General features: G+C 49.4%; 1 protein-coding gene across 1 annotated transcript; it reads left to right on the forward strand.

The window, feature by feature from the left end:
* The first annotated feature begins 2594 nt into the window (after window positions 1-2594).
* Aldh9a1 (aldehyde dehydrogenase 9 family member A1) lies at window positions 2595-22591 on the forward strand. The gene is made up of 11 exons (XM_076831384.2): window positions 2595-2814; window positions 4026-4171; window positions 6549-6678; window positions 7467-7601; window positions 9161-9357; window positions 10123-10263; window positions 12915-13103; window positions 13302-13389; window positions 18259-18400; window positions 20416-20528; window positions 21924-22591. The coding sequence occupies exons 1-11, from the start codon at window positions 2634-2636 to the stop codon at window positions 22016-22018; spliced, it is 1557 nt and encodes a 518-aa protein (XP_076687499.2). The 5' UTR covers window positions 2595-2633; the 3' UTR covers window positions 22019-22591.
* Window positions 22592-23449: the final 858 nt, after the last annotated feature.

Consider the following 23449-nt stretch of genomic DNA (forward strand, 5'->3'; position numbering starts at 1 on the left):
CTTTTATGATCTATGAATTAGATCAACAGACATCATGATTACATTTTGAAAGTAAACATCAGAAATCATGATGTGACAAGTCAAAATTTATTTGTTGGGCAGAATATTTTAAATAGGTATTGTTCCATAAAATTTGAGATACAGCCAGGCACCACCAACACATGCCAGTAATCCCAGTGATCCAGGAGGTGTAGGCAGGAGGATAGAAAAGTTTCAGGCCAGTTTCAGCAACTGAGCAAGACCTTGTCTCAAAGAGTAAAAACACTGGGGGTGTAGCTCAGTGGTAAAGCACCTCTGGGTTCAGTCCCCACTAGCAAAAATAAAAACAAGCAAACAGAACTTAGAGTGTTTGTACACATAAATCGCCCGTCCTTGCTGCAGTAACCCTGGAGACCTGTGGTGCATATCACCAAATACTGGTGTCACCATCTGCTTCTGATGGACAGTAGTTGTGATAGGAGAAGCAGAGGTGACTCCATTTTGTTTTATGACTTCATCCTGTAAAACAACCATGCCACGTAGAAGGGTCATGACTGGGGCAAGATGTTCTTTTCCATTTGCTATAGAAACCTTTAAGAACACGGAACTACCTAATGGGGCGTTGTTTCTGTAACTAGGGTAACGGGGCTCTGTTTCTGTAACTGGGGTGACTGGGCTGTGATTGGTTAAGCTTCCCGCCGCTTGACTGCACTCTCCCGCTTCTGTAACCTGGCTTGGTTGCATTGGCAGGACCCCCGAACATCCCTTTTGCGGTTTTCAGGCTTATAAGGAGTGCCCTTGCAATTGTTTGGGGTTGACAGGGGAACAGCTTTATGTTCTGGTCAGCTGCCACCGGTGTGCTTCAATAAAGGCTTGATTCCATTATACGTGAGTGGTCTGAAGTCAGTTTATGAAACCCCAGGAAGGAGCTTTAACTATAACATAATAACAAAGGTGGTCCTCTGAGTTTGGCCCAGGTGTTCTGAGTTTGTGCACTACCATTTCCATTTGAAGACAAAAACCTACACCTATCAGTAGCATTGAAAGGATTAACAAATTGATATGGTGTTGGAAAAATTCACCAGAATAGTTTATTTTCTGCTCTAACCTGAAAACCACACTCCTAATATTGTGCAGATGTGCTGGTAGCTAAAGGCAGGTAGGGGGGAAAAGAAAAGAAAAGAGAAGAGAAGGAGGAGGAGGAAGAAGGAAGAAGAAGGAGGAAGAAGGAAGAAGGAAGAAGGAAGAAGAAGGAGAAGAAGAAGAGACTACAAGGACTGCATCCTCTGGAGGAGAAACAAGCTGCAAGAGAAGGTCCACATACATCATGGACTGATTTCTCTTCATGAAGGTCTCTATGCAGATGCACAGAAGTTGAGTAAGAATGCACAAGACTGCCTTTGTGCAAAATCCCTTTGCTGTCTGAGACCTTGGGTGAGCCGGGGCAGCAGGTGGAAGATTTCCCTCACCCCACACCTTTACATGTGGCCTTCGCCCTTTGTGCCCTGTACACCAGGCTTGTTTGTGTCACTGTTTGTCACCATCAGCATTTACATTGCTTTTAGAATTTAAAAGCATTTCACATCACAGTACCGTGTATCTCCTTGGCAGCCCCTTCGCTGGCCTTCACAGTAATGCTTGAACAAGTATTATACGTTTAAAAAACCCTCAAGTCCCACATTTTCAAATCTGGGAATACTTCAGTGAAATTGATGCAGGTGCATTAAGACAGGTCGGACGTCATAATCTAGAGCTTGTATACATTATAATTATTTAATTTTATTATTATAGATTATATACTAAATTTAAGTTTTTATTGGTGTTCCCCATCTGGTCGACGGGACAAAACAGGTTAAGGGTGAAGTAACGACTAAAGTAGGACCCCTGGCAGGCCAATCTTCTGCTTTCTCTGGGCGATAAGATCAAGAGTGAGATCCTGGGATCAGTGCATGAGATGACACGCTCCAAAAATGCTTTGACGGTGTCCTGCCAGGCTGTGTGTAGCCCGGGTCTAGCATGCTTGGAGGCTCTGGGACCTCCGGGCCGCGCGCGTGCGCAAACACACACACACACACACACACACACACACACACACACACACACACACAAAGTGCTATGCAAATACTGACCAGGGAAAGGGTGTCCCCTCAGCCGTTGGGGTTGGGGGTGGAGGACCCGAATGTGCAGCTCCACCCTCCTGGTGAAGACGGGCAAGACCTCGACCCCCAAGTGTCCTAGCTCCGCCCCCCGAGGCCGCGCTCTCCCCCAACTCTGATCTCACCGTGCCAGGCGGCCCAGGTCCACCGTCCACTTTTTGTGCCCAGGCCAGCGCCTCCCCAGCGCCCCGGGCCCTGGGACCTGCCGCCCTCCCAGGGACCAGTCTTCCGCGGCCCCGCCCTCTAGGGGGCCTCCTCTCCCCCCGGCCCCGCCCTCTCTGCCCCCGCCCGCCGCTCTTCCTGGGACCCGTCGGCCCCTGACCCCGCCGCAGTGAGGCCCCGCCTAGACCCCGCCCTCTGCCCCGCCCCGCCCGCTACGACTCGCCAATCAGGCCTCCCTCTCACACTCCCCGCCCTCGGCCACGCCCAGAACGCTGCGACACGCCCCCGCAGGCCCCGCCCCGTCCCGCGGCCGGGCGCCCACCTCCGCGCAGATAGATGGTCCTCCGAGCCCTGCTAGCCACGCTGCCCACGCTGCTCCGCGCCGCTCGGCCTGCTGGCGTCGCCGCCATGAGCACTGGCACCTTCACAGTGTCGCAGCCTCTCAACTATCGCGGCGGGGCCCGCGTGGAGCCGGTGGACGCCTCCGGCACCGAGACGGCCTTCGAGCCCGCCACCGGTAACGCGCGGCGGTCACCCTGGGGCGGCGCCCCGCAGAGCCGGCCGGGCCTGCGGCCGCCCTCCTCCGCACCGGCGGGGCGCGGGGGGAGCCTCGGGCAGGCAGGCCGGGTGCTCAGGGAGTGCTGGGGCAGGGGGCAGGGGTGGCGGAGCCGTGAGGTAGCTCGGCCCCCCGGGGACTGGGAGGGACCGGGAGGGCCGCGGAGCGCCGCTGGCCTCGGCTGGGCGGGAGCATGGCTCCGCCCCTCCGGCCCGGAGAGGGGACGGACACGGCTCTGGGACCTTATCTACCTGCAGTCTGCCTCGCTGCCTTTGCAGCCTTACAGCTAGCTGCTCAAGTGTGTGTCAGAGATTGCAGGCTTTAATATCTCCGGAAAAAGCGGAGTCCCAGGAATTCTTGTGAAAAGGAAATGTTGAGTTGCTATTCTTAAAGAATTTTTGTTGATTTAGTTGCAATCCTTGGGCTACGGGTCTAAAGAAATTGATTTTTTTTTTTTTTTTTCGTATTTTGCTCCAGGTAGGGATAGGGAATAAAGTTGGAGTAAGAAAGACTGTTTTCTTTTTGGGGAAAAACATTTCTTGCTTTTAGTAATGTCTTTTTCTGATACTGCTGCTTATTAACCATATTTATCCAGTGTCAGTGGTATGACTGAGTTAGAGAATAGAAAGGGATTTGAAAGAGTTTACATCCAGAAGACTGATTCCTTTCAATTCTGATTTCGCAAGACCCTGAGATTCTTATTTTTAAAAAATTATTTTATTTTGTGCTGAGGATGGAACCTAGTGCCTCACATGTGCTAGGCAAGAGCTCTACCAGTGAGCTACAATCCCCCCCCCACCCCCCGCCCATTGTGAGAAGTAGTAAGGAGTGTTGCACCAATTTTTTAGAAAGTTAATGTTAGTGAACTCAACTCTGAATACAGGACAGGGATTATCAGCCCAAACATGGTTAGTTTACAACAAGGGACATGATCTTTCTCAGTCTGAAATGTGGTTAAGTGCTTTTTTCTGGAGAGAGGTCTGCAACTTTTATTAGATTCCAAGGGGGTCAATGACTACCAAAAAAAAAAAAACTACTTGTATAGCAGTGGTCACTAAATCAGACCATACTTAAAAACAGGAAGGGGATCCCGAAAAACACATTAATACACAGTTTTATTTAAATATGTTGCAACAATTTGAGATGAAGCTGACTTTCCCCTTTTTTTATAGGCCGAATAATAGCTACTTTCACATGTTCTGGTGAAAAGGAAGTAGATTTGGCTGTTCAAAATGCAAAGGCTGCTTTCAAACTATGGAGTAAGAAATCTGGCTTGGAGCGGTGCCGAATCCTCTTGGAGGCTGCCAAGATAATAAGGGTGTGTATTAATATATTCCCCTCTGCCAAGATAATAAAGGTGTGTATTAATATATTCCTCTCCAGAAGGCTCCTCACATATTGCTCCAAGGGTTCTTTGTAGTTAAATTTGGTGCAACATTAGGTTTCACTTTTCTTTTTGGTGCTGGGTATTGAAGCCTGGGCCTGACACAAGCTCTCCCACATCTACAGCCCCAGGTTATATAATGTTTGTTGAAGTGGAAAAACATTGCCACATGTTCCCTTTGGAATGAAAAACAAGCTTTCATTTCTTACTGGATCTTGGCTTTTGGCCATCTCCCTTGGCAGATTTTCTTTTCTGTATTTGTTTTGAATTATAATGTACTTTATGTGGCTTGTCTCTTTTTTTTTTTTTTTTTAATGCATTTTGTATGTTAGTTCCTTTTTATATTTTTTCTTCTAATACTTAATTGTATCTTCCTTTTTTAGTTTGGTTTTTTACTTTAATTACCTGGAAAGATGTAATAGATTCTTACATGCTCCCTTAAAAAAAAAAAAAAAAAGAGAGAAAAGAAAAAAAAGACCACATAAATTCTTAGAATCTTATAAATGGAAACTAATGGGTATTTATCAAGTAAAGTTGTAAAATTCAGAAGAGTGCACATTGAAATATGGGTCATGCATAGCAGAGTAGTAAGACTGTGGGGATTCTTCTTTTTTTGGGGGGTGGATACTGGAGTATGGATTGAGGAGCAAGCAGATTCTCACTAAGTTGCTTAGGGCCTCACTGAGTTATGGAGGCTAGCCTTAACTTGTGATCCTCCTGCCTTAGCTCACTAAGTAATTGGGATTACAGGTGTGTGTACCACACCCAGCTTGGTCTAAATGTGTTAAGTAACAGGGTTTGAGAGTTGCCCTACTTGCAAGAGTGTGTGTGCATTTCTGACAACACATGAGGTTTTGGGGTCGGAGAAGAAGATGGTGTGTCAGAGCACAGTGTAACAGGCAGAGCCAACTTGAACGCGCCTTTCCAAGGCTCCTCCCCTCAGGTGATGCCTGTCCATTTGTACATGGGTTGTACCCCAGGGGAACCCTAAACCTGGGCTGCTGGCACATCTTGCCCTTCCTGTCCTCTGGAGAGAGATTATCATTAAGCCCATTTTTTGGGTACAGAGAGAAGGGTCACTGAGATTTTTACCCTGAAATGTAAGCACATGTCACCAGGAGCATGCAGCGGAGAGCTTTGTGTGTCCATATTCTCCAGAGTTCTCTACCTGTCAGAGACGTGGCCTCTGCCTCCCAAGCCTTTGCTGTTTACACCACCTGCCCAGTTCTTGGTGCAGAAGCCTGGACCAGAAATGTGAAAACAGTCATGGAGAACTTTTTCTTGACAAAAAAAATTCCTCCTGTTAAGAATTTAATTTGGGGCTGGGGTTGTGGCTCTGCGGTACAGTGGTCACCTAGCACGTGCGAGGCCCTAGGCTCGATCCTTAGCACCACATAAAAATAAATAATAAAGGTATTGTGTCAACTACAACTGAAAAATATTTAAAAAAAAGAATTTAATTTTATCATTCTAAGCTGATAATTATTTTAGTTTGTCCTTTTTTTCTTTTTAACAATTCATGAACATATGTGGTTATGTCTTCTTAAAAATGTCTGTAGGGGCTGGGGTGTGGCTCAGTGGTAGAGCGCTCGCCTAGCATGCACAAGGCATGGGGTTCAATCCTCAACACCACATAAGTGTAAAATAAAGATATTGTGTCCACCTAAAGCTAAAAAATAAACATTTAAAAAAAGCCTATAATTCTAGCAGCTTTTGGGAGGCTGAGGCAGGAGGATCACAAGTTCAAAGCCAGTCTCAGCAATTTAGCAAGGCCCAAAGCAACTGGGTGAGACCCTGTCTCTAATAAAATATAAAAAAAGGACAGGGGATGTGGATCGGTGGTTAAGTGCCCCTGGGTTCAATTCCTGGTACCAAAAAAAGAAAAAAAGAAGAATTGGAATTAAAATGATTTGTATTAGTCCTAAATAGTATCTAGTAATATCTTTTGCTCTGAAATCTACTCTGGGAAGAATGCCTTTTCTTTTTGTATCTTTCCCTAGGACTGTTCTCTCTCACCATATGCTCAGGCTCACATATGCACACATGAAGACACAGAAACGTAGCATCACTCTTCACAAAACTGTTTTTCGACTGAGCTTGTAAAGAGGTTGTGGGCTTAAGTGTCTGTCGCTTGGTGAACTGGAGAGGAGGGCAGGAAGCATCTCTCTGCCAAACACCACAGGGCCATTCCTTTTATTTTCATTTAAAGTGAAAGCTGTTGCTATTTTAAAACCCGAGTAGTGTGTGTCGTGTAGCCCTGAGTGCCTCCAGATGTACGTGTCTTAGGCTTCCTCTGGTGTTGTGCCCTCAGGAGCGAACGGAGGACATTGCCACTGTGGAGACCATCAACAATGGCAAGTCCATCTTTGAGGCCCGCTTGGATGTGGCGTCTTGCTGGCAGTGCCTGGAGTACTTTGCGGGCTTGGCCGGGTCCCTGGCTGGTAAGCCAACAAAGGGCCGAAGAGCAGAGGTTTTGAGTTAAGCTAGGTCAGGGCTGAAGTCCGGGGCTCACAGTGTTCTCTGGGGCGGGGAAGGGGTAAGTTCACTGGTTTTCCTTGTCAGAGCTGGAGTGTGATCTCCACCTTCTTGGGTTGTCTTCAGGGTTAGATGACATGCTGCAAGTAAAGCGCCTGGCATGGTGCTTGAGCTTTGCACCAGGTTGCTGAAAAAAACAATTTTTGTAAGCGTTAGCTTGTCATATTTACCAGTGTCACCTGTTTAGCAAAAAACTCTTTGAAAGTTATGAAGTTGGCAACAATTCATATTGGGTGGTTGGTAAGGCCCACCTGAGCATGGGGAGCCATAGTCTGAGGTTTTTGGGTCCTCAGACCCTCCCCTATTCCAAGCTTCTCCGCATTACCATTTTATTTCATCAAAGTTATCTTGGTAGAGGAATTTTTAGAGGATTAAGTAGGATGAGTGCATGTTGTGAGCTTGATGCCAGCCTAGGCAACTTGGTGAGACCCTGTCTTAAAATTTTATAAAAAACCCCGTCCTGTAGCTCAGTGGTAGAGCACTACCCTAGCGTGTGCCAGGCCCTGGGTCCAACTCCCTCTACCCCCAACAACAACAAAAAACAAAGAGAGAAAGAGTGGGCATGGTGAGCAGTGTCTTGGGGCAGAAGGAGGCTGGCCTGCCTGGAGTGTGGGCAGACCAGGCACTGGGGGTGCTGCTGGTGAAGCTTGACAGCACGGCCTGCATTCCTCTCTGACCTCTGCCTTCCCCTTAGGTGAACACGTCCAGCTCCCAGGAGGATCCTTTGGTTACACCAGAAGAGAGCCACTTGGGGTATGTGTGGGGATAGGAGCCTGGAACTACCCCTTTCAGATCGCCTGTTGGAAGTCTGCTCCTGCTTTGGCCTGCGGTAAGAAGCACTTGTTCCTGCACCAGGAGCGTCCATTCTCCCCGTCCTCTCCCCCTCACCTCTCCACATTTGCACAATTTAGAGCACAGCGGCCTCAGAGGACGTGTCCCCACCTGCCCTGCCTGGCCCCCAGGGAGCTGATGTTCAGGTCCCACACTGGATCACATCTGCCAGGTCCCACTGTTTATTTGCCCAGCTAATTTTTGTATATGGAAGAAAGAAACCTAATTTTTGCTCTTCAATCGAATTAGATTTGTCTTTTCTGGATAAGAATTTCTAGCATGTCACATTACACAACTAGACTGGTCAGGGTCACTCCAAGTGAATCTGGGGACTAAATAAAAACACAGTCACAGAAAGTACCTTTTCTTTGGGTTCAGTGACCACTCATGAGCCACAGCTCCCACAAGTGGGGCAAGGCAAGCAATGAAGAGAGTGAGGAGCAGGTGCTGAACCCTTTTATTGGGGAGAAGCCATTCCGATGAGGCAAAGGGTCAGGTTTCAGGGGGCTGAGTCTAGCTTCCTGATGTCTGCAGTCAGCAGGTTGACTGACGTCTAGGAAGGCCATACCCATCTCATGCTGTAGGGGATCATAGGCAGAGCTAGCAAAAAGACACAAAAAGACACATGCGTCCCCTCCCAAACAGAGGGCCAGCATTGGTTCAGTCCACCCTGTGAGCTCAGTGCTCATAGTGCACACACACAGAGCCCATGGCTGGCTTGCCACCTCTCCACACTCTCATTGCTTAGAGCTAAGGGGCACTTGGTTCTTATGTGGCAGCTCCTGACAATAGCAGGAGTGTGACTCGATTTGAGAGCAGAAGGCAAAGCCCCTTCTTGAAGGGTCTTGAGAGAAATGATGGAAGAGGTCCAGTGGCCAAGTAGGTGGCCAAGTGACTAGAAGAAGCAGTTTCCTTGTGCTATATAAAAGGGAAAAGTTTGTTTGACTTAAAACCCAGTGATAAAAGCCTGTTGGGTGCCACGCAGGAGAGCTTCTTGTGCCCTGTTGCCATGGGTGTCTTTGTTTTAGTGGATTCTCTTTAGTGGTACTTAACCACCGCTGAGCACATCCCCAGCCCTTTTTATTTATTTTTTAGACACATGGTCTTGCTAAGTTGCTTAGAGCCTTAAACTTTCAATCCTCCTGCTTTAGCCTCCCAAGCTGCGGGATTACAGGAGTCCATACTCCTATTTTGAGAGACAGTGTGATAGAGGAGAAAGAGTGTCAGAATCAAGCCACCAGCTCTGGGGACTCCAGCCTGAACCCTGCAGGTCTTCAGTGTCAGCTTTTATAAAATGGGACTAACCGTACCTACCTCTTGGTGCTGCCGAGGGTGTTAATGGGATCATTATGTGCACGGCCAGCTGTGCAGGTGTAAGGTGTTTGAGACTGGGCAGGTGTGTTTTCAGGTGTGTTTAATGATAGAAGCCAAAATGAAGGACAAGGTATGCCTATTAAAACAGCAATTGTGGGACCTGAGGGGGGACAGGAAACACTGGGATTATTCTGGTTTTGTAGAGACCGCGGTCTCGAGTCTTTGTGTTTTGGGTTCACACAGGTAACGCTATGGTCTTTAAACCGTCTCCCTTCACGCCCGTTTCCGCCGTGCTCCTGGCTGAGATCTACGCAGAGGCTGGCGTGCCTCCTGGGCTCTTCAGTGTGGTGCAGGGAGGGGCCGCCACGGGCCAGTTTCTGTGTCAGCATCCCGGTGTGGCCAAGGTCTCCTTCACTGGAAGCGTGCCCACTGGTGTGAAGGTGAGGTGGCTTCTGGACGTGGCCGGAGAGCCTGCCCAGGCTGTATGGGACTCTCTTTGGCTTCTGCCTAACCAGTTGGAAGGGGCAGGGGGTTCCTTGGGGCCAAGCTCTGGAGTTCCCCGTAGGAGCGTGGAGGGGAGCTTGCGTGCGTGGGGTCCTGGTTAGGCAGGCGGGTGCAGCCCCTGCTCCTGCCAGGGGAGGTGACGTGTCTCGGGGCAGGCCTGGTGGCCTTGTGCCTCCCACAGAGGAAGGGTGTTTTCCTGGTATTTCACATCTGTCCTTGGGACCTGAGTTTGCGTTCTGGGCTTGCGGCCTCAACACTGTGGCAGTAACGCGGCCATTCTGACTGTAGTGGTCCCGGGGAAAACCCCTCAGAGTTTCAGGGGCCTCTGTGGGTTCTCTCCAGTTTTCTGGAAGAGAATATCTTAATCAGCTAGGTGTTTTATAGTACTGGGGTTGAACCCAGGGGCACTCTCCCACTGAGCTACCTCCCACCCCTTTTTATGATTTTGAGACAGGACCTTGCTAAGTTGCTGAGGTTGGCCTCAAATTTGTAATCCTCCTGCCTCAGCTAGGCTTATAGGCACATGCCATCACACCTGGCTCTGGAAAAGAAGACTTTAAATAGGCCAAGGGCACCATATGTTGAGGAGAAAGAGGCCACGGGTTGTGTAGTCAGGACGGCTTTGTTGATTCAGGCTGAGCTCTGTGGAGTGCAGTCTGTTTGGAGTCCTACTTTTGAATGCTTTGTCTTTCTTTTCCAAGATCATGGAACTGTCAGCTAAAGGGATCAAACCTGTGACCTTGGAACTTGGGGGCAAATCTCCACTCATCATCTTCTCCGATTGCGACTTGGAGAATGCCGTGAGGGGGGCGATGATGGCCAACTTCCTCACTCAAGGCCAGGTGCGTACCGCCACTGGAGGGGGCTGAGGAGGAGCCGCTTTGCTCTGCAGCATCTTCTGCTTCCTCCTGAGGACCTTTGAGACAAGAGAGTTGCCTACACAATTCAGAGTCTCCCCATGAGCCACTTCGTGGCTCCTCGTGGGTGTGTACCTCCGCGTACTTACTGAGTTTCTCCAACTACTTGAGAGGAAGTCGTGGGCCCTGGCCCCTAAGCTCCACGCCCCTCAGTGTTCCTAAGAACAAGTCCCTTATTTTATATAAGCACAGCACACTCAGTAAAGTCAGAAGATTCACCCTGACAGGGTGGTACTGATGTGTATCATCCGTAAAATCTTGCCGTTCCTTTGATCGATGTGCTCTTAGCAAAAGAAAAACATTTCTCATTCAAGATTCAGAGATGGCGCTGCATTCAGTTGTCTTGCTTTTCTTTTTCCTCCTTCCAAATTACCACTGTTTTTTAAAATTGTACACAGACCTGGGCGTGACGGTCGCTTACCTCTGTGTGACGGCAGTGATCGCGGCCGTCTGTCTCTTATCTCCTTTTGCTGGAGTAGCTCCTCAGGTGTCGTCTTGGAGGACCTGGACGTTTGCTCTGTAGAGGTCCCTCTTTTGGGGTGGTCTGACGTTCGTGTTAATCAGCTTCGCGTCAGTTTGTGTCCTTATGGTGGGGATAGCACGGTGTGTGACGTGGTCTGGCCATGAGCCTGCGCTCAGGGCGGCCCTCGCTGAAGCCTCGCCTGTGCCTCGGGGGAGCTAGCCTCCTGGGGACATCTGGAGCCACCTGTCCTCGTCAGGCTCTCGCAGCCCTGTCACCAACACCGATCCTCGCTGACGCCTGGTGAGGGGTTTCCCTCCGCAGGCCTCCCCTTGCCAGCCCCTCTGCAGGCGCAGCTCGCCCTCCGCTGGGCGTCACGGTCGAGGACTTGGCCTCACCCCGTGTCCTGCTCCACGGTGTCTTTTCTTGGTGCTCGGGGTTGCAGATGGGCTGGTGCACGCCGCGCTCTGTGGCCTGCCGAGCTCTTGGCTCGTGGATGTTCTCGCAGGGAGGTCGCGTGGCTGTGCTGCAGGTTTTGGAGGAGCCTCCACACTGTTTCCACAGTGGCTCACGAAGTCTCGTCCACTGAGAGAGGGCGGGGCTCCCCTCCTCCACGTCCCTGAACACGCTCCTGTCTTCTGTCTTCCCGACGGTAGCTGTCCTGGCAGGCGCCAGGCGAGGGCACTGAGATTTTGATTTGCTCTTTCCCAGCAGCTAGGGCTGCGGAGCACCTTTCACATACCTGCCTGTCAGTTGTATATCTTTGGAAACATGTCTGTTCAGGTCCTTTGCTCCCTCTCTAATCAGGGCTGTTTGGTTATTTGGGTGGTTGTGTGAGTTCCTTACACACTGTTATTTTTTCAGTAAAACATAACAGAGGCGCTGGGGTTGTGGCTCAGTGGTAGAGCACTCACCTTGTACGTGGGAGACCCTGGGTTTGATCCTCAGCACCACATAAAAATAAACAAAATAAAGATATTGTACCCACGTATAACTAAAAAAACAAAACAAAAAAAACAGAGTTTGCCACTGGAACCATTCTCGAGTACCTGGTGGCATTGAGCACATGTATGTTGTGCGCAGTTAGTGTCGTCACCCATCCATCTCCAGAGCTGTCTCATCCCTCCACACGGAAATTCTGAAATCATTAGATAAAAACTCTGTTCCCTGGTTGCTACTCTGTGACCTGGCTGTTCCAGGTCCCTTACAAACGGGACTGTACAGTATTTCTTCTTTCACTTGTGGCTTGTTTCACTTAAGTGTCTCCAGGGTTCATCTGTGTTGCACTGTGTATCAGAACTTCTTCCCCTTTAACAGGCTAAATAGTATTCCGTGGTGTGTAAGCGCCAGGTTGTCCCTCCAGCCTTCGACTGAGGGACATGGGTCGTTTCCATCTCCTGGCTGTTGTGAGAAAGAGCACTGATGTGCGCATGTCCAATCTGTAGAAGTCCCTGCCTTCAGTCTCAGATGTGAATCCGGAAGAGGATTCACGTGTCGTGTGGTCGTTCCTGAAGGACCCCCTCAGTTTTCCACAGCGGCTGTACCAGCCCACGTTCCCGCCAGCAGGGCTCCCATTTTCAGTTTCTCTACATCCTTACCAATATTTGGTATTTTTATTCATTCATTTGTTCGTTCGTTCTTAACTGGCCAACCCTCCCCACCCCAGCCTTTTTTTGATACTGGGGGTTGAAGCCAGGGGTGCTTAACTACTGAGCCATATCCCTTCTTCCCTGTTTTTAGAGACAGGGCCTTGCTAAGTTGATGAGGCTGGCTTTGAACTCGTGATCCTCCTGCCTCAGCCTCCCAAGTCACCTGGTCCCCTCCTCCTTGAGATGCACAGGCAGGTTGCACATGAGAAGAATGCAGGAGGTCCAGGCCTCATGGGCACGATGTCAGTGGACTTAGGAAATTCAGATGAACGGAATAAAAATAAACTCGTGTTTGCAGAGTGGTGTGAGCACCGTCACACATACCGTCCTTATTCAGCACAGGGACAATTTTAGAGATGAAAATATCCTTTAAAAAATTTTGTTGTGCCTCAAAATAAGTTTAAAGCTGTGGGGTTTTTGCTTGCCCTTCCCCCTTATGCACGTTTTGTCTTGCACCTGTCCCTTAGGTTTGCTGCAATGGCACAAGAGTGTTTGTGCAAAGGGCAATTCTTGATAAATTCACGGAAGAAGTGGTGGAGCAGACCCAGAAGATAAAGATTGGAGATCCCCTTCTGGAAGACACGAGGATGGGCCCGCTCATCAACCGGCCACACCTGGAGCGGGTCCTGGGGTTTGTTAAGTCGGCAAAGCAGCAGGTGACAGTGAGGAGGCTGGTGGGTGAGGGGCTGGGTGCCCTTCTCTGGGTTGTGTCCAGAGCTGTGGGTGTCCTGATCAGTGTGGCGCGGCGGGGGATGGGGTGGGGTGCGGGCTGTGTCTGCTCCTTGGTGGGGGGTGGCTTCGGCCTCCAGGGGTGCCTGTGGATGACCCAGGTGCTTTCTTCTGTCCTTGGGCAGGGTGCCAGAGTGTTGTGTGGCGGAGATCCATATGTACCCAAGGATCCCAAACTGAAAGATGGATATTACATGAGACCTTGTGTGTTAAGTACGTCTTCTCGTTTGCTTTTACATGGTCTGACTTAAACAGTGAATGGAGAGAAACTCATATTTGTAAGCTGTGTGTCTGGTGTGGAGCAGGAGCTGGCAAGCCATGTATCTCCACCCGGGCAGGAGCGGATCCCTGCGCTGCTGCCAAGCTCTCTGGGTCTCAGGGGCGCCTCCACCTGGTTTGCCTGGACGGCACCTGCTGTTCTGCAAATACAGAGTCCAAAAAGGTGAAAGGGAGAAACAAAACGGAAGTGCATGTTTGATGAAAAATTAGGCAATGAATTCACTTCCTCGGTGAAGACTGTTTAGTATTTGAATTTAGAGCATCAGTGAATGAAACCAATATGTCAGTTGGTGTGTTAATCTTTTAAAAAATATGTAACTTTAATAATATTAGCATCTCCTTTTAATCTTAAAAACCTCTTGGCCTGACTGTCCAGTCCATATGGTCATCCTGTTGAAACCCCCTTCTTTCCTCCTGCCTCAGAGGGAGCTGCTATTCTAAACGCTGCTCTTGCCAGTCTCTATCATTTACAATATGTTAGGATCTCCTAAGAAAATGTAAGTTTATTCTTGGTCTATTCCCTAAAGACCTAAAAAGAGCATGCTACAGGGACACTGCTACATGCATGTTCATAGCAGCACAATTCACAATAGCAAAACTGTGGAACCAACCTAGATGCCCTTCAATAGACGAATGGGTAAAAAAAATGTGGCATTTTCACACAATGGAGTATTACTCGGCATTAAAAAATGACAAAATCATAGAATTTGCAGGGAAATGGATGGCATTAGAGCAGATTATGCTAAGTGAAGCTAGCCAATCCCTAAAAAACAAATGCCAAATGTTTTCTTTGATATAAGGAGAGTAACTAAGAACAGAGTTGGGAGGAAGAGCATGAGAAGAAGATTAACATTAAACAGGGACGAGAGGTGGGAGGGAAAGGGAGAGAGAAGGGAAATTGCATGGAAATGGAAGGAGACCCTCAGGGGTATACAAAATTACATACAAGAGGAAGTGAGGGGAAAGGGGGAAAAAAAACAAGGGGGAGAAATGAATTTCAGTAGAGGGGGTAGAGAGAGAAGAGGGGAGGGGAGGGGAGGGGAGGGGAGGGGAGGGGGGATAGTAGAGGATAGGAAAGGCAGCAGAACACAACAGACACTAGTATGGCAATATGTAAAACAGTGGATGTGTGGATGTGATGCTGCAAACTGTATACGGGGTAAAAATGGGAGTTCATAACCCACTTGAATCAAAGTGTGAAATATGATATATCAAGAACTATGTAATGTTTTGAACAACCAACAATAAAAATTAAAAAAAAAAGAAATAATAATAAAAAAAAGAAAATGTAAGTTTAGGCTTTAGAAAACTCTATAGAGGTTGAGTCATGTTGTATAATTCCTTACACTTTATCTGATAAACTAAGCTGATTCCTCACCATCCCGAGGTTGACTGTGGTGTCAGTTTTTAATACTTGATGTTTGATGTGGCTTAACCTTTAACTGTTACTATAGGCAGAATCACTGATGTTTAAAAGCTGTGAACCTTGCATGCATATCATGGATCAGCTTGCATTAGTAAGTGAATAGCGAATAGGAAAACCTTGGACACTATTAAATAACAAGTGTAGGTTCTATAGTAGTGTGCAGGGATTATCCCAAATCTGTTAAAAGCAAAATGTCTACCGAGGCAAAAGAAGGAGTGGACTGTGCATGCCACTGTATTAGTGTGGATTTCTCTGCTCGCTGGGATTAAAGGTGATTTGGGTGTATAGTGTGCATTTCTGAATATTTTATGGAGAACGTATATTTTCCAGGTAGAACAAAAGTAAACAGGCTGTGCCCCTGAGCAGGGAGCTGGAAGCTCTTGATCTTGTCCAGTGACTCTGAAAGCCTGGTTGTGTTCGCTGCATCAATGTCACTTGGAAAACTTGTTGAAAAAGCAGATTTCAGTTTCTTGCTGTGGACCCCTACATGTCACGTTCAGGGGCTGAGGCCTAGAATCTGCATTGTTTTTTTATCAGAATATCAATGTGTACTATGTTAAATTTACCTGAGTAAATTAAAAAAGGCAGAGATTGTGGGAAAATTTGCAGTTAAGTCATTTGGAATAAATGATTTCTGGGGTGTTGGATCCAGATATTGCATAATCCAAACTGATTTTTTAAAATTATTCGTTTATTCTGATTTGTTATATATGATGGCAGAATGCAATTCATTTCATATTACACATATTAAGCACAATTTTTTCAAGTCACTGGTTGTACACAAAGTATTTTCACACCATTCATGTCTTCATACATGTACTTAGGATCTGCCGTTAATAGACCCACACTCATGTTTATGTACGTCAGACCTTGGGAATGGCTCCTTCCAGAGCCCCACTCTTTCATTTCCCCCCCGGGGGTGGAGGGACTGACACGTGGTGAGTGACAGGTCTCCGGCAGAAGCCTCTCCAGTGCTTACGTGTCAGCAGCTCCTTTTCATACCCTCTTTCTTGATTCCCAGTACAGAACTCGCTGCCCACCCGCCCTGCTGTGTCGTCAGCCTGTATAAGATGGTAAAACATCTCTGGGGACTATTGAGTGATGAATTAACTGTCTTGAGCACTTGGCTGTCCTGGCTAATGGTTTCCCTAACAATGGTAAACAGACCACTAGTTTCTGAAGAGTTAGAACCTAACAAACTATCCTTAAATACAGACTCAGTGTTTGCTGTGTGTCTTTGAGGATAGTTCAGGTGTCCCCAGATTACAGAGTGACTTTCAGGTGTCCAGTGTACTGTGTAAGGGTCCAGCCTGTCTCTCTCTCTCTCTTTTTTTTTTTTTTTTGAGAGAATTTTAAAATTTATTTTTTAGTTTTCGGCGGACACAACATCTTTGTTTGTATGTGGTGCTGAGGATCGAACCCAGGCCACACGCATGCCAGGCGAGTGCGCTGCTGCTTGAGCCACATCCCCAGCCCCAGCAGCCTGTCTCTTGAGAGGCTGCGGGATGGCTGTCTTTGCAGATCTGTGGACAGTGGCCTGGGGACTGGAAGCTGGTGTTTCCAGGCTGCTCCCGAGCTCTGTTTGCCCTGAGCCCTTTTTGCAGGTATAACAGCCTTTCAGCAATTCTCGCTCTGGTGGTTATGCCAGGTGGGCAGGTCGCAGGTGAGTGCGGGAGAGCGCCCCGCCCCCTGAGTCTCGGGGTTCAGGTTTAGTAGGAACTTCTTTAGATGTGCGTATTTTAGATGTCCAGTGTGAGTCAGGTCTCTTTAGGGAATTAGCCATGTAAAGCTTCTTTTTTTTTTTATGGTCCTGGCAATTGAACCCACGGGTGTTCAACCACTGACCACATCCCCCAGCCCTCTTTGTTTTGAAACAGAACCTCTGAAGTTGCTGAGGCTGGCCTCAAACTTGCAGTTTTCCTATCTCAGATTCCCAAGTCACTGGGATTCCAGGTGAATGCCACTGTGCTGGGCCACATAAAGGATCTTAAATGCATTTTCTGTAAAGTGAACACCTCCTCAATTATTTGTTTCTAGTTTATATTTTTATATTGGGTTTTGATGACATTGTTTTTAATTCTAATTATATCACAGTCATTAAGAAGATGTGAAAAATATATAACCTTTTATGTATATAGTTAGTTATTTATTTTTGGCATTAGAGACTGACCTAGGGACACTTTACCACTGAGCCACATCCCCAGCGCTTTTTAGTTTTTATTTATTTATTTTTTAGTTTCTCGATGGACACAACATCATTATTTTATTTTTATGTGGTGCTGAGGATGGAACCCAGCACCCCGTGCATGCCAGGCGAGTGTGCTACTGCTTGAGCCACATCCCCAGCCCTTTAGTTTTTATTTTAAGACAGAACCTCACTAAATTATTTAGGGCCTCACTAAGTTGCTGAGACTGGACTTGAATTTGTGATCCTCCTAACTCTCCTCCTTTTGGCTAGGTGTGTGCCAGCTACAGCCAACTATGTGTAACATTTTAAGAGAAATTTGGATGATACTGTATACAGTTTCATATCATTTTTAGTGAGTGTTTTATCATGACATTACTCAACTTAAGTTTTCTTCAGAGACTTTGCTTTTAGGGCTGGGACTGTAGCTCAGGGGTAGTGCCTAGTGTGTGCAAGGCCCAAGTGTGTGCTCACTCTCCAGTATCACAAAAACAAAAAATACTTTGCTTTTAGAAGCTTCATAAAAGTGTTCTGGGATGGGTGGTGCACACCCATCATCCCGGGGATTTGAAAGGCTGAGGCAGGAGGATTGAAAGTTTGAGGCCTGCCTGAGCAACTTTGCAATTTGGTTGAGACCCTGTTTCAAAATTTAAAAAAAAAAAAAAAAGGACTGGAGTTGTGGCTCAGTGGTTCAGTGCCCCTGGGTTAAGTCCCCAGTGCCCCCCCCCAAAAAAAAATCCAAAACCAAAAAACTTCTATGAAGTTTTGTTTTTTTTAAATCATTAGGATCATTTCCCCAATTTAGGTGCTTAGTTTGTTGCTTCCTGGTTTTTTTTTTTTTTTTGGTACTGGGGATTGAACCCAGAGTTGGTCTGCGACTTTTTATTTTTCACTTAGATACAGGTTCTTGCTAAGTTTCTGAGGCTGGCCTTGAACTTTCCTGCCTCAGCCTCCCGGGTCGCTAGCATTGTTGGCTTTGCCTGGGCCCCGTCCTCATTAGCTATTTCCTTATGGTGAGTGACAGAATGTGGACTTAGGATTACACCTGGCTGCGAGTCTGTGGTGAGTCTTGTGACGTTGCCAGGTGGAAAGGGTGCTGCAGTTGTGTCCACTGGCAGTGCATGCTGAGTGTTCTCCTGTTGACTGTGGACTGTGGCTCCCATGACGCGGGCTTTGTTGTGAATGTCTGCAGCTGATTGCCGAGATGACATGACCTGTGTGAAGGAAGAGATCTTTGGACCTGTCATGTCCATCCTGCCCTTCGACACTGAAGCCGAGGTTCTGGAACGAGCCAATGACACCACCTTTGGACTGGCAGCTGGCGTCTTCACGAGGTGTGTGCAGGACGCCCAGGCAGGGTGGAGGGTGGAGGGTGGAGGGTGGAGGGTGGAGGGTGGGGGGTGGAGGGTGGGGCTGCAGCCTGCTTAATCTGTCGCTGCCCGCTGCCCTCATCGGGCAGCACTTTCTGTTGGCTTCAGTTTAAGTCAGAAGATGCCAAAGCAGTGTTGAGTGGTTTGCTGTGAAGGCCCGCGACCCTGCTGTCAGGTGTGAATTGAGTTCTACACTTTGTTGATGAAAATTCTGTCCTCTTTGGTCTGCCATTGAATAAGGCCTTTAGGGTTCTGATCTGTGTAAAGCATTCAGTTAGGTGTCAGTAGCCCTCAGGATCACGGTCCCTAGTGTCTTGGCAGTTCCTAACTGGAGCGCACTGGAGCTCCCGTGGGGTCTCTGGGCTGCTCTTCAGTGTCACCACCGTGAGTGATCTTGTGACTGATATCTGTACGAAGTCCAGCCCCAGTGACAGAGGTATGGAGATTGGGAGTCAGGGGTCTGTGAAGACTCCTGCGGGTTTCTGTGACACATGGGAATCTGATTTGTCCTTGGCGGTAGGAACGCCATTTTCTGAGGCTGCTTTACACAGGGGCTACTTGTCTGTTGACACCCGCACTCAGCATTTGGTGGCTTCGTGGGCAGAGCCTGGAAGGAAAGCCAGGCTCCCTTTCGGCCCACAAACTAGTGTCCCTTGAGCTGTGGGGAGGCCCGGCCCCATCTGCTGCTGCTCCACGGCCTCGCACAGCCCGTCCACTCCCCGGGCTCCCAGTGCCCTCCGCCGTGCACGACCACCCAGTGGTCTTCATCCCAGGAGGAGCTGCCTGCTGGTTTGCAGCCGCCCCCCAGGTCCTCCCCAGACCCTGGTAACGCTGATCCACTTTCTGTCCTGTGGATTTGCCTGTTCTGAAAACATTCCATGTAAATGGGCTCATAGGACGTGTGTCTTTTGGGACTGGCTTCTTCCGCTCCTCAGTGTTCGAAGCTTCACGCGTGATGAAGCGTGTTGACATGGGCTGGCTGCTCCTCTCCCCTCCTGGACGATATTCCATTGTACTGATCCACCGCCTTTGGCGTTGGGCTGTTTCTGCTGCTGCTCCTTGGCCTCGCACGGCCCGTCCACTCCCATGACAGCCTTGGGCTGTTAGGAAGTGCTGCTGCTCCCGTCTTGGCTGGCGCGGACACGTGCATTCTCTTGGCTGTGCGCCTGGTAGCGAACGTGCCCATCACTGGTAACTTCACGTTCAGCTCTCTGAGGAACAGCCAACCTGTTTTCCAGAGGGAAGGCACCATTTTACGTTCCCCTGAGGATCCACGAAGGTCCCAGCTCTGTACACCGTCGTCAGCCCTTGTTGTCTGTCCTGAGTTTCCCGACCCCGGTGTGGAGAGCTGTCTGGTGGTTTTGATTTGCATATCTGTGGGTTTTCTTTTCGCTTTCTTTTTTTTTTTTTTAATATTTATTTTTTGTTGCAGTTGGACACAATACCTTTGTTTTATTTATTTTTAGGTGGTGCTGAGGATCGAACCCAGAGTCTCGCACGTGCTAGGCGAGCTCTCCACCGCTGAGCCACAACCCCAGCCCCTCTTTTCACTCTCTTGTTAGTCTTATTTGCAGCACAAATCTTTATTTTGACAAAGTCAGTTTTGAATGTAGCTTGGTGTCAATTCATGCGGCTTTGGGAGACCCAAGGTCATGCAGGTTTATTCCCGGGTTTGCTCAGATGTCAGTCTGTGACCTGTGCCTAGAGAGCTGCTCGCGGCTCTCTAGTTCTGCGCCATTTGTTGAAGACGGTTTTCTCGTGGAATTCCTCTGGCAGCCTGTTGCTGTTCACTTTGTGGATGTCTTTGGGATAAAACTATAAATTCTTAATTTCTGCCTGTTTTTGTTGATCAAAGTTTTTAAAACATTTTGAAAAAAGAAAAATTTGGCAAGACGTTAGGGCCCTTAGAACCAGCAGTCTGACTTTTCCTGTAAAGTCGTAGCACAGGACACTGTAGTAACCAGCACTTCTCTTGGTAGGGACATCCAGCGGGCTCACAGAGTGGTGGCTGAGCTTCAGGCGGGGTCCTGCTTCATAAACAACTACAACGTCAGCCCCGTGGAGCTGCCCTTCGGGGGCTACAAGAAGTCAGGTGGGTGCCGTCGGGGGCTGGTGGACTGCTGTGCACATCCAGAAAGGCTTGCCGTCGGGGCAGTTTCTTTTTCTTTGTGGTCTGCGATTGCTAAACCCTCCTTCAGGGCTATCTGACCAGCTCTGCCCACCGTGGGTTCAGGCCAAGTGCCTCTGAAATAAACCCCGGGAAGTTTACAAACCTCTCCCTTGGCCATTCAGCAGTCAGGTTTGGTGACTCTCGTCCTGTTCCGTGGCTGAGGACTGGCTCCTACGCCTGAGAGGTGCCGAGGTCTCAGGGTCATGGGGTTTGAGGCTGCAGGAGTGTAGCCGATTCTTAGAGCTTCTTTCTTTTGGAAATTGTTGCCTGTAAACATCTACTGATTCCCACACTCCTCTTCATTTAAACTGAAAATGGGCTTGGGTTTTGCCCAGGTGCCACTCTAAGAGTCTGAGCCCTGGTTTCTGGCAGTGTTCACGGCCACTACGGTGTTGGTGAACGTGCGACCCGTGAACTCTGCTCAGCGGGGTGTTGATCTGACTCTTGGTGTTTTGGTGGTATCATCCTGGCCTTCCCTGATGGTGCTCCCCTGGTCCCTGTTGTCCTGGAGGAACAGCAGAAGGTCTGAACACCAGCTGCGAGGGCAAGCAGGAGCCCAGTGCTGTTCCAGGAATGCAGAACCTCAGTGCAGGACATCCGCACGGGGTCTGCCACTTAGGCCCCTGGGGTCCTAGGCCAGGGTCTGCTTTCTTTGTCCCAGGCATGCCTGTGGGAGTGAGGAGGTAGCAGGGTCTGCCGAACAGTGCTGGTCCTACCAGCCAAGTGCTCCGAGGACACGGGACGCAGGATAGCTGGGACTTGCCGGAACCTTTGTGTGTGGCATTCTGTGAATGGCGCTCATGGAAGCATGTGGTTTTGGGGGGACCTCGTCCTTGCCTGTCCATCTAGGGCATGGGGTACTGTCCTCTGAACACAGTGACCTTATCCACGAGGGACTGGGCGGTGTCTTCGACTCCGAGTCCTCAGAGGACTCAGCAGCAGGCCCTTCCCCGTGGGAGCAGCAGGGTGCAGACAGCGGGTCGTCTTAGAGATTTGGCTTGCGAGAGGCTGACAAACCTGCTATATGGAGTTAGGACCTTTTGAGACAACAGGTTGATTGTTGTGGAGACTGCTTTAACATTTTTAGTAGGCACCCAGCATTAAGATTCTTATTGGTGAGAAACAGACCTGTGCATTTTCCTGTCCTTACCCCCAAAGATCCGTGGACCTGCCTCCTGTCCTAGAGCCAAGGCTGGTCCGTGGTTGAGGATGTCAGCCCCAGGCTTCGGATCCTGGTGGCAGGGCCTGGCTCTGGGCAGTGGGGCCTTTCAGACAGTCGCACTGCTGGCTCATCCTGGCCCTTTCTCTTCCTTTCAGGGTTTGGCAGAGAGAACGGCCGGGTGACAATTGAGTATTATTCACAGCTCAAGACCGTGTACGTGGAGATGGGCGATGTGGAAACTGCGTTTTGAACAGCCACAGTGAGGCCGTCCACGGGCGGGGCTCTCTGGACAAGGCAGTGCTGGGGTTGGAACCAGGTCCTCCCCAGCCAGGGTGGGCATTCTGCCACTAGTGTGCCCAGCCTCCTGAATCCATTCCAAGTCCAGACTTGGGGCCATTGAGGGTAAGGGAAGGGTTGTGCCTTATTCTTCACCTTTCAGTTACCTTCCTAATCAAAAATGTGTTGCAAGTGCCACTTAGTCACGAATCCAGGTGGTTTTGATTTTCCTCAATGAAAATTTCTGTGAAATCTTTAAAGCCAGCAGCACACTTCCAGAGAGCAGGCAGAGGGGCCGGGATGCCCCGCGCTCCACCCGCGAGCACGTTGGTTCTCTGGCCTGGAGAACGTGTTCTGGTGGCTCCCAGTGGAGTCAGCAGAGGCGACACCTGCGTGTTCACGGTTTTAGTCTCGTCCTGTCATTCCAGCGAGGAAGCTGCTGATGAGGGGACCCGACTCTGGCCGGTAGCTTGGGGGGCGGGGGGTTCCATTCCCTCTTTGTGGGCGGGAGCACAACAGAGAAATTAAAGTGCATCTGCTGTTGGTCCTTGAGCTTTGCTTTGGACGCCACCCCTCCCGGGGGACGCTGGGACACTGGGCTCAGGCAGAGGGCTCGGGGTCTGCTCTTGGGAAGCGCAGGGGCAGATGGAGCTGCTGTGAGGCACTCCGATGCTGTGAGTCCATCCGTCCCTGCTCCCATGAGCAGAGATGTCCTGGAGAGAGACCGCTGATCTTCCAGCCATGTCTTCCTTGCCCCTTCTCTGTTTCCAGACGGGTAATGAGTGACAGCCTGCATAGTGTCACAGATAGGGACAGAGATAAGGAAAGGTCCTCTTCACCGGGCTGGACCTGACCGTGTCCTGTTTGCACCGAGGTCACACGGGACACCCTGCCAGGCCACAGAGGTCCCCCACCGTGTCTTGGAATGCTTGTTCAACGTCGGCAGTAGGGACCCCCCAGGAAGGCACACGTTCCTCATGGTCCTACGGAGAAACAGTGGGGCGGGGGCCAAGGTTTGAGCACCCTGGGGCTTGCTGCTGCCCCTTCTGTTTAACACACTCAGCCAGCACAGGCCCACGCCTGACCTTGAGGAGGAGAGACCGTCGGAGAAGTCTTGGTCCCAGGTGGGCCCTAAGTGAGCGTGGCTGCAGGCCAGCTGTGGGCTCCAGTCCTTGCGCTTCCTGTGCCCCTCCCTGGTTCCCGTGTCTGCCGTGACCAGCTACCACACACGCAGTGGCTTCAAGCAACACCAGTATGTCACCTTTCAGCTCCGGTGGTCAGTTCAGAATGGTCCCACTTGCTGGAAACCAAGGAGCCAGTGGAGCTGCCCTCCCTCCGGAGCCTCTGGGAGACTCCAGGGTTGGGATGGAGAACATCCCCCAGAGAGCACGTGTTAAAGACGTGG

Source organism: Callospermophilus lateralis, chromosome 13, assembly GCF_048772815.1.
Source record: "Callospermophilus lateralis isolate mCalLat2 chromosome 13, mCalLat2.hap1, whole genome shotgun sequence".
NCBI classification, from domain to species: Eukaryota; Metazoa; Chordata; class Mammalia; order Rodentia; family Sciuridae; genus Callospermophilus; species Callospermophilus lateralis.